General features: G+C 33.8%; 5 protein-coding genes across 7 annotated transcripts in view; 3 read left to right on the top strand and 2 right to left on the bottom strand.

The window, feature by feature from the left end:
* Positions 1–15,534, bottom strand: part of LOC138136240 (cyclic GMP-AMP synthase-like receptor) — a 200,949-nt gene that overhangs the window by 163,358 nt on the left and 22,057 nt on the right. The gene's annotated exons all lie outside the window — the stretch shown is intronic.
* LOC138136209 (puratrophin-1-like) overlaps positions 1–15,534 on the bottom strand; it is a 215,879-nt gene that overhangs the window by 182,513 nt on the left and 17,832 nt on the right. The window lies entirely within an intron of this gene.
* LOC138136283 (farnesol dehydrogenase-like) lies at positions 2,098–3,136 on the top strand. Its single transcript, XM_069055408.1, has 4 exons — positions 2,098–2,248; positions 2,306–2,767; positions 2,820–2,978; positions 3,034–3,136. Exons 1-4 carry the CDS (start codon positions 2,141–2,143, stop codon positions 3,073–3,075), a joined length of 771 nt encoding a protein of 256 aa, XP_068911509.1. The 5' UTR covers positions 2,098–2,140; the 3' UTR covers positions 3,076–3,136.
* LOC138136290 (farnesol dehydrogenase-like) lies at positions 5,139–6,294 on the top strand. Its single transcript, XM_069055435.1, has 4 exons — positions 5,139–5,381; positions 5,439–5,900; positions 5,954–6,112; positions 6,170–6,294. The coding sequence occupies exons 1-4, from the start codon at positions 5,274–5,276 to the stop codon at positions 6,209–6,211; spliced, it is 771 nt and encodes a 256-aa protein (XP_068911536.1). The 5' UTR covers positions 5,139–5,273; the 3' UTR covers positions 6,212–6,294.
* On the top strand, positions 11,899–12,928 carry LOC138136284 (farnesol dehydrogenase-like). The gene is made up of 4 exons (XM_069055424.1): positions 11,899–12,058; positions 12,115–12,576; positions 12,629–12,787; positions 12,844–12,928. Exons 1-4 carry the CDS (start codon positions 11,951–11,953, stop codon positions 12,883–12,885), a joined length of 771 nt encoding a protein of 256 aa, XP_068911525.1. The 5' UTR covers positions 11,899–11,950; the 3' UTR covers positions 12,886–12,928.

The raw sequence follows: 15,534 nt of genomic DNA, 5'->3' as shown, positions 1-15,534 counted from the left end.
TCCTCCACATGTTCAGGTGAGATTTTGACATTTTCATGTCAATTGTCTTCATCAAGTCGTTTCAGATTCACGAAGTAATGCATTACTTGGGAATACAAACAAACGATACAAAAAAACAAGCTCCTAAATATTGAAAAGGATGTTGAAAAAATGCCAAAATAGAAGAAATTACAAAAACACGAGTAGTAGAAGACAGTTTCTCGCATCGATCTAAATCTACCTGTCAATTAGTAATGTAACGCAAGGTCAAGTTGTTTTATTTCCAAGCTATATCATTTAAGAATTTAAAATAATTAAAATGCGTAGTGAAAATACCAATGTATGGTTTACTCACTTTACCTTGTAGCTAACATCTAAAAAAAATTAAGCAATTATACTTTGGACGAGAAGAATTTAACAACAAACCGGAACTATTAAATTGCTTATTACGCTTGATTCTAGTATGACCTCAGATATTGACTAAAACAAAGACTTCAAAGGCTATTTTTTAAATTCAAGTGTGAATTTTTGGAATGCATAACAAAAAAGCCCTTTTTGAGAGTGCCGATTTATATCTTTATTGCCATTATTATCGGATATTTAAAAAAAATCTTATACTCATTGTGAGAACAGATGAATAAAACTGTAAAAATTAACTGCTGTAATTTACAATTTGTGACTGTTCAATATTTGGAAGTGCAGAATGTGATAACAAATGATAATGTTTTTACTGCGTTTATCTAATCCGATCAAAACATTCACAAAATCTTCAACAAGGGTCTAAATTTGTCACATAATTAGATAGGCGACGATTCAATGTAGGTACTTTCTCTCTGAATGGATGACTAAGAGTGATATGCCAGTTTAAAGCGTGATTCGGCAGTTATTTCGGCAACTATATACCGTGTGAGCAACAAGTACTGATTGAGTTGGCAATAAATTCTGGTGATTTTTGGTGACTTTTATGTCATGTTCCAACGAGAAAACCATTTTATTAATAAACGATTACAAAAACCAAGAGTTTTAAATTTGAAATGTATACCAGCTGTCAATAATGTCAATAAAACAAACCGAAATAGGTACAATTCACAGTCTTGAAAATTTTATGTAAATTTTTTTTTTGCCAACTGAATCAGTTATTGTTGCTCACCCTGTATTACTTCCTCCCATCCAACCTTGTGTAGTTTATATCTAGTTCAGCACATGTTAGTTGCATCATGGTTCCCTGGACGACAGATAAGGAAAAATGTCAAAAACATCATTCGTTGCACACCATTTAATGAAATTTTCATTTCATAAGCTTGATTGTACATACTGGTCTTTGGATTTGTCCAGCAACACATTTCTGCACGCAATTATGCAGCTGCTTCAATGAAATTCATTTTAAACTGACCTGACCAAGTATTCAACGATATTTGATAAATGTCATAAAATGATGTTTTTTGTATTGTTACTAGAGTAACGTTAACAACAAGCTGCCTTATACTAATTTTATTGCAATCACTGAATCATTGTATTTTATAAAAAATGGCGAGGAAAGAATGAAAAGTTTAATACATTACACGTTGCGAAAGCTCTTTTAGGTGCGCGGTGTTTTTAAATTGCCGAGGCGAAGCGTAGCGTAGCCGAGGTGATTTAAAAACACCGCGCACCTAAAAGTAAACTTTCGCAGCTTGTAATGTAAATAACTATAAATGCACAATGAAAAATATCACTATGATTTACTCGTCCTCGTAACAATAATAAACTATTCTTGTAGTTATTTAAAAAACTTAAGAAATGGTATTTTAGCCGAGAAGAATTGCACAACAATTCGTAACGATTCTGATATCAGATATTGAGTAATTTAAAGATTCAAGAGGATGATTTTATTTAAGTGATACATTTTTTGCATGGATATTTCTTTCTGGGAGTGCAAAATGAAAAAATCTAATTGTTCATGAAAATACGTCTGTTTTTATCTAATCTGGTCAAAACACTCACAAATACTACAACAAGCATTTAAACTTGTTACCTAGGAGAGGATTCAATCCAATGGATGACTAACAGTGATATGCCAGTTTTTTAAAGTGTGATTCTGCAGTTATTTCGACAACTATATATTACTTCGCCACATCCAACCTTGTCCAGTTGATATAGTAGAGCACGCGTTAGTCGCATCATGGTACTGTCGATGGAGCGTTGGAAAGGGAAAGTGGCGATAGTCACAGGAGCTAGTGCAGGAATCGGGGCGGCTATCGCTGAACAACTGGTCGAAGCAGGTTTGCAAGTAATTTGATCTAGACTTATTTACTTTGAAAATGTGTGAAACGTGCGAAAATCGTAGGTGGCTGGGTTTGCCAGACGCTCCGAACGGGTGGAAGAACTATCAAAAAAACTTAAAGGAAAAAAGGGAAAGCTGTTCGCTGTTAAAGTTGACATGACCAAAGAAGATGACATTCTGAAGGCATTCAAGTGGGTCTCAGAGAAGCTAGGCCCGGTGCACGTTCTAGTCAACAACGCCGGTATTGCCCAGCCCACGAATCTGATAGACGGAGAGACGGAAAAATGGAAGAAAACCCTAGACACCAACGTCCTCGGTTTGTGTATTGCGACAAGAGAGGCGATCAAGGTCATGAAAGCTAATAAAATCGACGGTCATATTATCCACATTAACAGTGTCGCGGGTCACAGAGTACCAAATTTTCCGGGACTGAATATTTATCCTGCGTCGAAACACGCAGTCACGGCTTTGACTGAAACGCTGAGACAAGAATTCAACAATCTTGGTTTGAAAATCAAAATTACGGTAGGGAGACGGTTTGTAAGTGAAAACTTATTCTAATTTTCTCACATTGTAGAGTATTAGTCCGGGTGCAGTCACTACCGAAATTGCGGAAACTAATAACGTTGTGTTTGATGACAATATGAAAGAATTAATCAAGAAGATGCCATTTTTGAAATCTGAAGATGTAGCAGATTCGGTCCTGTATGTTTTATCAACTGCACCACATGTTCAGGTGAGGTACTATACAGTTGGTCCAAACTGATTTAATAAAATGGTTATTTTCGCAGGTGCACGAATTGATGATAAAACCAATTGGAGAAATGAGTTAAGCTGTATGGCGTTAAGTGATTGAATGTTTGTTAGCTACGGTATAAAAAAGCTTTACAGTAATTCGTTTGTTTTTATGTTACTCCTTAGAACAACTAAAATTTAGAGAAATGAGTGAGACTATCTGTTTCGGATTCTAAATGGACTTAAAATTTTACAGTTACTTCAATTATAAATTGTTACTGAATAACTACGGCTCTAAAGTCAAAAAAATAAATAGAAGGATAGAACCAAGTACTTACTACATTCAAGTGGTACTGAATAAAAAAGTAAAAGAAAGGGAAAAAAATGTTTTTCCAACGTCAAGTCTGAAAATGACATTTCCATCACTCAATTTAGAGATGAAAGTACGCGTTTGCATCACATGTGAGGAAAGTAAATCACTTCCCTCACTAGTGGGGAAAGTAAAACAAAAATTTGATCCCCATTTAGGTATGTACATACTTTCTTTAAAATAACGTTCAAATATACATTTGTAAGAATTCTTTATTAACAATTACCACTTACAAAGATACTTAACTTTTTTTATCAGTATTATAGAAATTAAATGTACAATTTTTTACACGAATTAAAACTCCAAATGTTCCTGTTTTTTTTTTCTAAATAACGTGTCGGTACAGAGCTTGACGTTGAAGCCAAACTAGCGCTTCTTGCTACTTGTCTCCATCTCAGTAACGCATTGTATTCCTTTCCGTAGCGTGCTCGAGATTTTATAGGTAATAACTCCAAAGATACCTAGTTCGCTGCTTCTTTAATTTCTGTATTTGGTAAATTTACAACACTATCTTCTACTTCCATCACTATTTGTTTAGTAAATTCTGATTGATTTTCAAGTTTGGGTAAAAACACGACTTGACATTCATTAATTAAATTTTATTGTTTACTGTGAGCATGGAAACGTGATTTTCAAGTTTTACTTCTATGTTGATTTGTATAAAATAATAAATTGATAATCCTATGCAAGATAAACCGAAAGCTCTTGACGTTGGAAAAAATAGTATGTTATATACGTGAGGAAAGGTCCATTGCTAAACTTGAATGATTAGATCAACTCGCTATCGCTCGTGATCCAATTGTCATTCTCGTTTAGCAATGCATCCCTTTCCTCACTTATATAACAATATACTATTACAATTACATTGTTTGGATCTCTAAATAAAGATATGCATTTGCATATTTTTATTACTAATCAGATGGTGGGTGGTAATACCACTTGTTGGATTTTTACTGATTTATTTCGTCAATTTTTCTTAAAATATTTTCCTGTTCACGACGTAATTATTACAACAGAGAGAGAAAACACAATTAAACTCTACTCTATTTATGTTATTTTCAAATTTTGTGACTTTAACAAAAGCAAGTTTTTTGTTAAAGTTGTAGTTAAATTTTAAATTGAATAACATCAAATGATAAAGAAAAACAACACACTTAAAAGAATCGCGAAAAAATGCTAAAACAGTAGTAAATCAAAAGAATAATGCGGGATAATTTGTTGCATGTATTCACGGTGTACGACAAGGTTCAGTTCTTGAGCCATACTTATTTCTCTTCTATTTCATTTAAAAAATACTATAAATGCACAATGAAAAATATCACTATGACTTACTCATACTCGTAACAATAATAAACTATTCTTGAAGTTATTTAAAAAACTTAAGAAATGGTATCTAGACGTGTAAAATTTCACAACAATTCATTACGAATCAGATTTCAGATATTGAGTAATTTGAAGATTCAAGAGGTTGATTTTATTCAAGTGATGAATTTTTTCAGTGGATACAAAAATATTTCTTTCTGGAATTGCAAAATGAAAAAATTCTAATTGTTCATTCTTAGTACTTATTAAAATATGACCTTGTAAAAACAAAATATTGTGTAAACAGATGGATAAAACTGTAAAGATTCACAACTGTAGTATACAGCTTATGATTTATAAATATTTGAGAGCGTAAAACATGATAGCTAATCTAATCTGATCAAAAAACTCACAAATACTACAACAAGCATTTAACCTTGTTACATAAACATAATTAGATAGGAGACGATTCAGTGCAATTCATCTCTGAATGGATGACTAACAGTGACATGACAGTTTATAGCGTGATTCGGCAGTTATTTCGACAACTACATACTGCGCTCTCACACTCTCACATTCAACTTTCTGCAATTTGAATCTAGCAGAGCACACATTAGTTGCATCATGGTACTGCCGATGGATCGTTGGAAAGGGAAAGTGGCGATAGTCACAGGAGCTAGTGCAGGAATCGGGGCGGCTATCGCTGGACAACTGGTCGAAACAGGTTTGCAAGTAATTTGATCTAGACTTATTTACTTTGAAAATGTGTTAAACGTGCGAAAATCGAAGGTGGCAGGGTTTGCCAGACGCTCCGAACGTGTGGAAGAACTATCAAAAAAGCTTCAAGGAAAAAAGGGAAAGCTTTTCGCTGTTAAAGTTGACATGACCAAGGAAGATGACATTCTGAAGGGATTCAAGTGGGTCTCAGAGAAGCTAGGTCCGGTGCACATTCTAGTCAACAACGCTGGGATTACCCAAAACACGAATCTGACAGAGGGAGAGACAGAAAAATGGAAGAAAATCCTACACACCAACGTGCTTGGTTTGTGCATTGCGACAAGAGAGGCGGTCAAGGTCATGAAAGCGAACAAAATTGACGGTCACATTATCCACATTAACAGTGTTTCCGGTCACGGAGTACCCAATTTTCCGGGAGTAAATGTTTATGCTGCGTCAAAACACGCAGTGACGGCTTTGACTGAAACGCTGAGACAAGAATTCAACCATCTTGGATTGAAAATCAAAATTACGGTTAAGATGACAGCTTCCAAGTGAAATTCTATTGTGATTTCACCAACTTGTAGAGCGTTAGTCCGGGTAGAGTGACCACCGAATTTATCGAAGCCAGTAACTTTATAGCTGATACGAATCTTATCGAACAAATTAAGAAGATGCCATGTTTGAAATCTGAGGATATTGCGGATTCGGTTCTGTACGTTTTGTCGACTCCCCTGCATGTTCAGGTGAGGTACTGACCTCTGGTCCAAACAGATTTAATTGAATAATGATTATCGTTGCAGGTGCACGAATTAACTATTAAACCTATTGGAGAAATTAGATAATGTGTATGTGATGGTGTTAAGTGATTAAATGTTTATTAGTTACGTATTAAAAAGCTTTACAATAACTAGTTTGTTTTTATTTTAGGAGTGAAATAACGGAAATTTCAAAAAATGAGAGAGTCGGGTTGTTTTGGATTCTAAATGAACTTAAAAATTTTACACTTAGTTTATTTATAATTTGCTACTAAATAATGACGGTTCTAAAGCAGCAACGTAGCTAGGATTTAAAAATAGGTGGGCCCAGAGTGGGCCACAATTTTTTTTGGGTGGGCCAACAGAATCATATAAAAGTTAAAAAAAAAGCTCACCTAATGTAAAATAATTCTTCTATTACGATGCATTTCATCAAACTTTTTAATAATTTCGTCTGCACTTAAAGTTTTAGCGGTCGAACGTTCAATGTTTATAATAGCTAAACGGTTTAGTCTTTCGTTGGTCATCTTATTTCTAATATATGTTTTTAACCTCTTCAAACTCGAAAATGTTCGTTCACAACCGGCACTGGACACTGGTATTGTAAGTGTGATCACTGTTAATTTGTAAATTTCAGGAAATACGATTTTATAAATTTCTAATAAATCCAATAGCTGCATAATGTTCGAAATTTTAATATTTTTTTCAAGTTCATATTGTTTTATAGTTTTACAAAGAATGGTAAATTCTGCCTTTAAGCTGTCAAGTTCTATTTTATAATGTTCAGCAAGAGGTCGCACAATTTCATAACTTAAAAAGTCATCATTTTCGGGATGCAAAGCACTAGATGCATTAATGACACTTGCACATTTATTAAAACGTTCATTTATTGCCATTAAAATTAGATCAATTGTAGGAAAATACACACGCGTTTTAAATTGTCTCTGATCAATCGGCACTTCGTCTTCAATGTTTATATTTTCACTAACAACAAAATGTTCAAATCGTTTCGGCATTTTTTTTTACACGAGATGTCTGCACTGCTTGGTTCGCACTTGGAATGTCAATATTATTATTTTCACAAATTTTAATTGCCTCAAAGTATATTAATAAAAATTCATCGTCACTACTCCTCATTGTTTTGAAAGTGTCTTCGGCAGATTTTAAAAGAATATTTGCTGAACTTAAATTCGACGTTACTTTTTGAAAATAATCACTTACACCTTTAAATAAATTTAAGATTTTATAATACATACACAAGTTAAAAATAAAGTTAAAGTCAATTTGATGCAACATTCCAATAGCTTCTGCGGATCGATCACTCTTGTCTGCAATTAATTTGTTTAAAAAAACTAGAATTTCTGTAACTAGAGTTTTAATTGCCAAACAAGCATGAACTTGTGCGGTCCATCTTGTGTAACAAATTCTTTTTAGTTCAACAGGTTTCTTTTCAGGATTAATTTGTCGTTGAGTTTCAATAAATTGACTGTGGACTGCAGAACCAGACATAAAAACAAACAGAGTTTCCAAAAAGTCAAAAAATAATTTACCGTGAGAGAGGTTTTTGCAAATATCCACATTGATCAGGTTTAATCTGTGATTATAGCAATGTACATATATTGCTCTAGGAACTTCGTCGCGAAAAAGTTTTTGTACACCTTTTACACGGCCACTCATTACACTAGCACCGTCATAAGTTTGGGCAATACACTTTTGCATATCCATACCACATTGGTTTAAAAGTTCTTTGATATAATGATTTAGCGTCCAAATTTTTTGCTGCTCTAAAACCAATAAACCTTTCATAAATTGTTCCATCTAAATAATATCGGATTACCACTGATATCTGTTCCGTCTTAGAAATGTCTTTTGTTTCATCACACATTAGTGCAAAGCATGAGGCCCGTCTAATCTCGTCACTTATTTTATCCAATATCATTTTGGAGCAAATAAACAAAATCTCGTTTTGTACTTGAGCACTGGTGTATTTTGCATTTCTTGAAACTTCTTCAACAATTTTTTTTTTCACAACCAGATTATGCTTTGCAAACAAATCCAATAATTCCAAAAAGTTACCACGATTGGAGCTCTCCAGATTTTCTCGGTTTCCTCTTTGAGCAATATTTTGTGTTGCAGTATAAATTAGAATATCAATGACAATTCTCATATATGCTTTGTTTTCTTCTACCAATGCTCTATGAGCCTCGTTAACTTGACTCATAACCGAAGTTTCAGCGTTTGCTCTTATTTTAGAATAATTGATCCACTTTAAATGGCAATTTTTATGTTCCATGCTGACCTCATGTTTTTTGAATCCAGAATCTCTTTCCAAGGCCCTTTTCCAGTTTTTAAATCCGGTACTAACAAACACCTCAGGGGGATTAACCGAGAAATGTCTGCACACAAAACAAAACGCGGCGTCACATAATACACTGTATTCTAACCAAGTTGGATAGAGTTTGTACCAAGCGCTGCTGAACTGTCTTTGTTTATTACCAAATTTTGTACGAGGAAATAATATTAATTCGGGTTGTTTGGGTTCATCTTCAGGACTTTGGGAAAGATCAGCTGGTCCAGGTGACTTTTTAGTGTTAACATCCTTTTCTGCATTTGAGGTAGCGCTATACTCGTTCCCACGACGTAACCATTCGGTAAATTCGATTGATTCATCATCGTCATCATCCAGATCGGTTTCAGATGAAAAATCATTGGCAATAGAATCGTCACCCGAATCAAAATCAGAATCAGATTTTAATTTTACTTCAGTTATTACGGGACATTCTACTGGAATCGTACTCGTACGAGAAGTCGATGGTTGTTGTAATTCATCTTGAACTGGACTTTCATCATCACTAATTTTTTGCTTCTTACCAGAAGAAAAATAGTCGTGCAGAGTTCGCTTACCACTCATTTTTCAAGAAAATTTTAAACAACGAATAAGACTACGAAGAAAAGCGCGCCGTAACCGAGTTACTTCTCAATATTCGACTACACTAAGACTAAAAGACGAAAACAGTCTTAGTCATTGACCATAAAGATAAATATAATACAAACTTCGTGGAACCATTTCATAAAACTGCAAATTCGACAGTACGTAATCGGAACCAATTTTTGTTGAGCCGAATTAGTCAGCCTCGATAAGGAAGAAATGAAATCGGATACCAACTACTTAATACATTTGTGTGCGGTAGATTCTTGCATATTATTGCAATTTGTTAAAGTTATCACACTTTTATCGTAAATGACTAATTAGTTTATTTTTCTTTCAAAACTTCCATGTGTATCTTAAGTTTTCCGAAGTGGGCACACGGGTGGGCCTCAAAATTTTGGGGTGGGCCAGGCCCACCCTGGCCCACCTATAGCTACGTGGCTGTTCTAAAGACTAAAGAATTAACAGAAAGATGCAACCAAGTAGCGCATTCAAGTGGTACCAAATAAAAAAGGTAAAGAAAAGGTAAAAAACGTTGACAATTACATTGTTTCGATCTGTACATAAAGATAAATAAAATATGCATTAGCATGTTTTTATTACTCAGATGGTGGTAGTACTCGTAGCATTTTGTCATTTTGTCGATTTTTCCGGTTCACGAAGTAATAATTACACCAAATGGAGAACACAATGAAACTCTAATCTGCTGTAATTTTTAAATTTTGTGACCTTAACAAAGACAAGTTATTTATCGGAGTTATGGTTGGTTAAATTAAGTAAGATCAAATGATAGAAAAAGAAAGTTCTTAAACACACTTAAAAGAATCCAGAAAAAATGCCAAAACATTAGCAAATCAAAAGAATAATGCGGCACAGTTTGTTGCATCAATTTAAATATATTCACCGATAAGTCATGGTTTACGACAATGTTCAGTTCTTGAGCCATTCTTATTTATCTACAGCATGAGTCAGCTAAAACAGGTCAGTCGTATAAAATAGAAAATAAAGAATAATTAGAAATTTTTTTGTGGTAAATTTAATGTGTGGTACACTCTCATTGTACGCACATTTTTTAGGATTCTATGAAAACCCTGTCAGGAGATATTAAATAAAAGAAGACGTCAAAAAAAATTTTTTGTGCAAATTTATACCTTTTTATATTCAGTTAAAAATAGTATATGAAAATATAAGTTGCAGAAGGAATCTATTCAAGTACGAATTTGAAATTCCCGAAACGAGCCGCGTAGTGGCGAGTTGAGGAACAAATGAGTGCTTGAAGGACCTTCTGCAACGAATCTTTTATACTATTTTTTCTATTTTGCCGCTTTATACAATTTTATAAATAAAAAAAATAAAAATTTTAAATGTAGTAAATTTTGCGGTGGTTGTTGACATTTTTTATGTGGCATAATTTTAGCCGGCTGTGAAAAAAATTAATTCAAAACGTCAGATTTTTTTTCATTTTCGCATTTGATGTTTGAAAATGAATGCTGAAGAAAGTTTATCAATGTTTTGTTCATTGTTATTTATTAATTTGCTTTGTTCTCTGCGAGATTTATTTTTTGACGTCTGTCAGTTGACACTTCACGCTACCAACATCAATACAGTAAATTTTACTAGTCTATTCGCCAACGACCTATTAAAGCACTCAAATGACGTCATTTGGGTGCTAGAATAGACTTATTCTAAACGCAAAATAGAAAAAAGATTTTCTTTTAATAACGTTAGTGCATTTGTTTTGGTGAAAATTAAACTGATTTGCTCAAAACAATCCCTAATTCTCAAGAATTATTTCAGCAATGTTGCTCATTTATTCAAAACAAAAGACAACAGGATCACTACTTGACTCTGTTTTGAAGAAAAACGACAACATTGTTAGAATAATTCTTGAGAATAAGGGATTGTTTTGAGCAAATCTCTTTAATTTTCACCAAAACAAATGCACTAACACTAAACTAAACAACTAAAAGATATAAATTTGCACAAACATTTTTTTGTTGACGTCTTCTTTTAATTAATACCTCCTGACAGGATTATCATAGAATCCTAAAAAAATGTGCATACAATAAGAGTACTAATAACAATAATAAACTACTGTTGAACCTTAGAATTAAAAAACTTAAGAACAGGTACATACATATTTTAGACGAGAAGAATTTCACAACAATTCGTAACAATTAAATTGCTTGGTGTCTTTGATTCAAACATGACGTCAGATATTGAGTAATTTAAGGACTCAGAAGACCGCTAGGAGACCATGGACCTGAAGGCACGGATTCGATCAACGAAATTGGGTATCACTTTTAGCAAGTGGGTTTCACGACACGATACGAAACATTTGTTGGTCTTTACACCTCGGTGGTCAAAGTGCTTCTTTCTCCCAAAACGTCTCTCATGGGGAGATCGTTAACGCGAAACAACCAATCGAAGAAGGTGCAACTACCATTTTTCCAATTTTAAACTAATCTAAATAACGCATTAACCAACAACATAAAACAACAAAAATTAAGTATGTATTTACAAAACCCAACAAGAAATTTGTAAAAACAAAAAATTGTGTGAACAGATGAATAAAACTGTAAAGATTCACATCTGTAAGATACAGCTTGTGACATAAATTTTTGCGAGTGCAGAACGTGATAGCAAATCGGCGTGAAAGTTTTAAAAATAGCGTCTGCTTTTATCTAATTTGATCAAAACACTTAGAAATACTATAGCAAACATTTAAACTTGTTTCATAAACATGATTGCAAAGGAGAGGATTCAATCCAATGGATGACTAACAGTGATGTGCCATTTTAAAGCGTGATTCGGCAGTTATTTCGACAACTATATATTACTTCCTCCCATCGAACCTTGTCCAGTTTATATCTAGTAGAGCACGTGTTAGTTGCATCATGGTACTGTCGATGGATCGTTGGAAAGGGAAAGTGGCGATAGTCACAGGAGCTAGTGCAGGAATCGGGGCGGCTATCGCTGAGCAACTGGTCGAAGCAGGTTTGCAAGTAATTTTATCTAGACTTATTTACTTTGAAGATTTGTTAAATGTAAATAATCTTAGGTAGCGGGGTTTGCCAGACGCTCGGAACGGGTGGAAGAACTTTCGAAAAAACTTCAAGGAAAAAAGGGAAAGCTTTTCGCTGTTAAAGTTGACATGACCAAGGAAGATGATATTCTAAAGGGATTCAAATGGGTCTCAGAGAAGCTAGGTCCTGTGCACATTCTAGTCAACAACGCTGGACTTACTCAGCAGACAAATTTAACCGAAGGCGACACCGAAAAATGGAAGAGAATCTTCGACACCAACGTCCTTGGTTTGTGCATTGCGACAAGAGAAGCGGTCAAGATCATGAAAGCTAACAAAATCGACGGTCACATCATCCACATTAACAGTGTCGCGGGTCACACAGTACCCAATTTTCCAGGAATGAATGTGTACCCTGCATCTAAACACGCAGTGACGGCTTTGACTGAAACGCTCAGACAAGAATTCAACCATCTGGGTTTGAAAATCAAAATTACGGTAAAATGACAACCTCCAAGTGAAGTTCTCTTGTGATTTCGTCAAATTGTAGAGCATTAGTCCGGGTGGAGTGACCACCGAATTTCTCGAAGCTAGTAACTTCGTAACTGATCCGAAGCTTCTGGAACAAATAAAGTTGATGCCATTCTTGAAATCTGAGGATATTGCGGATTCGGTCCTGTATGTTTTGTCGACTCCCCCGCATGTTCAGGTGAGGTACTACACTCTTGGTGCAAAACTGATTTAATTGAATAATTATCTTTGCAGGTGCATGAATTAACTATTAAACCGATTGGAGAGTTGATTTAACCTGTATGGTGCTAGGTGATTAAACGTTTGCTAGTAACAGTAACTCATGTGTTTTTATTTATTTTTTATTAATGCGAAGTAACCTCTAGAAAATATGCCTTAAAACAAGGAAACCGCATTGGTGTACGTTTTATAAAACATGATATACAAGGGTGTATTTTAAAAATGGAGTCTGTTGGCAATGAAACAATTGAAAAATATTGGTGTTTTTCTGTTACGTAATTGGCACTGACCGGATGTTTTAACTTGACACGACATTTAAAAAAAATTAGGTTATGTCGGGTATGTTTATGCTATTACAAAAACGACGCTTTGATGGTAAACGTCAAATTCGCCTGTCAACTCTGTCAAAGCTGACAACCGGAAATGCGTTTAGATTACAGTGGTACCAAAACCATTCAAATTTTCATTGTTACCAACAGATTCAGTCATTCTTGATCACGTTGTATTTTGGTCGAGAAGAATTTCACAACAATTCGTAACTATTAAATTGCTTGTCATTGATTCTAACATGACATCAGAATTGAGTAATTCAAGACTCAAGAGGTTGATTTTATTCAACTGATAAATTTGAGTGCAAAATTGTTATAAAATTCAATGGCAAATAAATCATTACTCTTATTATTATTATTATTGGATATTAAAAAAAATCTTATTGTACATTCCTAGTACAGCCGCCTGCAAAAGAATCGAGCCTACCCTCGCTAAGGAAATAATCACCAATTCATACTTCGACAAAGGGATCTGACCACTGTCATAAACTCATAAATCTAATCTCTCAGACAGTTCGATATACGAGGGCTGTACCATTAGTTTTTGTCTTTTATTTAAACGGTGTTTTTATTGTGAATTTCAACATTTAATAACGAATATAATTTATGTGGTTTGCTTTATTCAATAAAATAATGTTTTAAAATCCGGTTTAGTGCTTTTATTTTTGCTAATAAGAAAACAAGCAGTGTAAGATACAAATAAGTATCTACCTATGTTTAATTAAAAATTAAATGCCACAATTTATCACTATTTCTGTTGCGTTTCTTTATATTAATTGATCTTAATCAATTTTCGATTGTTACACAGGAATTATCATTACATTACATCATTACAAATTTATTTTTTTCCTCAAAAATTTTCTGATGTAAGATAACATAATTTTTATACTGTCATTTAGACAATTAAAGGGCTATCAGAATCAAGAAAAAAAATAGGGGCTTTCCATTTAAAAAAACTATCGATGACGTCATAACTCGAAAACAAATGACTGCTTGGAATTTTCTTTGGTACTAAAACATGTATTTTTATAAACTAAAATTGACTTGTCCACAAATTTTTTTGAAAAAATTTTTGTTTCATTTCGATTTAAAAATCGCCCGTGCGCGAGGTTACGTTTAGTTATGTGTGTTCAATTTTTGTAATTAAATAGTTGCTTCCCAAAGGTTGCTAGTGCGCAGGGGGTCTAACTCTTTCACATTTTTTAAAGTAATGCGAATTGTGCCAATTTGTTGTAAAAATGCATGTAAAAAACCACCAACATTTTACCTAGAAAATACAACCGGTAATGTTATATGCATAGAGTTGATTTTTGACTTTTGGAAATAGAAATGTTTGGTTACGAGTGTCAATGATACTTTATGAAAACAGAAAATAAAAATTCGAATTGTTGTAATCTTGTGTTATTGAAAAGATTTCATTGTTTTTGCGGCAGTTTGAAATTTTTTGGCAGTCGCATATGTTTCGTGACATAATCGCCTTTTTGGCATAATAAAGAGATCGATCATCTTAGTAATATCAAAGTTACCATTAGCACCTTTAGTGTAATTGTAATTTTTTTTTATTGGTAACCAATTTTGCTCATTTAAAACACGCCTGAGCGTGTATAAATCGAACTTTTCCATGACAACATCGCGCGTTTTCCATGGAAACATCACCAACCCGAGAGGACCGGAGAAACGTGAAGTCTAAATGTTAACTCATTCAACATTAAAAAAAATATATATCGTAAAGTATTCGTGGATAACTGGTCTTTAAAACACTTGCTCTATTTCGAACACTCCGGCTGCGCGTCGTGCTCGAAAAATCGCGCGTGTTTTAAAGAACTTAATATCCCCTTATACTTTAATATACTATACCAACTTAATTCAACAAGTGGTGGTTTTTAAATTGATTAAACCTTGTTCACGTTGAGTTGAACATTTCAAGGTCAAATTATTTAATTTTTTGGCTCTGTAATTATGTTTTGTAAATAGTGACATGCAGCTAACCAACATAATGCGATTTAGCAATGCTTAATTCAACGTGAACGGTGTTTACCTGCATGTCACTATTTACAAAACATAATTACAGAGCCAAAAAATAAAATTATTTGACCTTGAAATTGTCAACTCAACGTGAACAACATACATATAACATCAATAACAAAAACGTGCATAACAGAAATAGCCAACAACTAGGCCATTTAAATTTTAATGAAACATATTTATTTGTATGTTACACTACTTGTTTTCTTATAATCGAAAATAAAAGCACCAAAAGCGGATTTTAAAACATAATTTTATTTTTAATAACACACTAGATATTTAATAATGAGTATAGTATCCCCTATTATCTATGCATTCCTGAAGACGTTGTCGCATACCATCTACCATATTC

This window comes from Tenebrio molitor, chromosome 1 (genome assembly GCF_963966145.1).
Source record: "Tenebrio molitor chromosome 1, icTenMoli1.1, whole genome shotgun sequence".
Lineage (NCBI taxonomy): Eukaryota > Metazoa > Arthropoda > Insecta > Coleoptera > Tenebrionidae > Tenebrio > Tenebrio molitor.
Note: the sequence above shows the minus strand (reverse complement) of the source record. Positions and strands in the feature narration are given on the sequence as shown.

What these genes read in the sequence shown, in the direction of transcription:
- LOC138136283 (XM_069055408.1), top strand. Translation starts at nt 2,141, where the DNA reads ATGGTACTGTCGATGGAGCGTTGGAAAGGGAAAGTGGCGATAGTCACA. An exon ending in TGGTCGAAGCAGGTTTGCAA is followed by an intron (nt 2,249 to 2,305) that starts GTAATTTGATCT and finishes CGAAAATCGTAG; the next exon opens with GTGGCTGGGTTTGCCAGACG. An exon ending in CAACTGCACCACATGTTCAG is followed by an intron (nt 2,979 to 3,033) that starts GTGAGGTACTAT and finishes TTATTTTCGCAG; the next exon opens with GTGCACGAATTGATGATAAA.
- LOC138136290 (XM_069055435.1), top strand. Translation starts at nt 5,274, where the DNA reads ATGGTACTGCCGATGGATCGTTGGAAAGGGAAAGTGGCGATAGTCACA. An exon ending in TGGTCGAAACAGGTTTGCAA is followed by an intron (nt 5,382 to 5,438) that starts GTAATTTGATCT and finishes CGAAAATCGAAG; the next exon opens with GTGGCAGGGTTTGCCAGACG. An exon ending in GATTGAAAATCAAAATTACG is followed by an intron (nt 5,901 to 5,953) that starts GTTAAGATGACA and finishes ACCAACTTGTAG; the next exon opens with AGCGTTAGTCCGGGTAGAGT.
- LOC138136284 (XM_069055424.1), top strand. Translation starts at nt 11,951, where the DNA reads ATGGTACTGTCGATGGATCGTTGGAAAGGGAAAGTGGCGATAGTCACA. An exon ending in TGGTCGAAGCAGGTTTGCAA is followed by an intron (nt 12,059 to 12,114) that starts GTAATTTTATCT and finishes AAATAATCTTAG; the next exon opens with GTAGCGGGGTTTGCCAGACG. An exon ending in CGACTCCCCCGCATGTTCAG is followed by an intron (nt 12,788 to 12,843) that starts GTGAGGTACTAC and finishes TTATCTTTGCAG; the next exon opens with GTGCATGAATTAACTATTAA.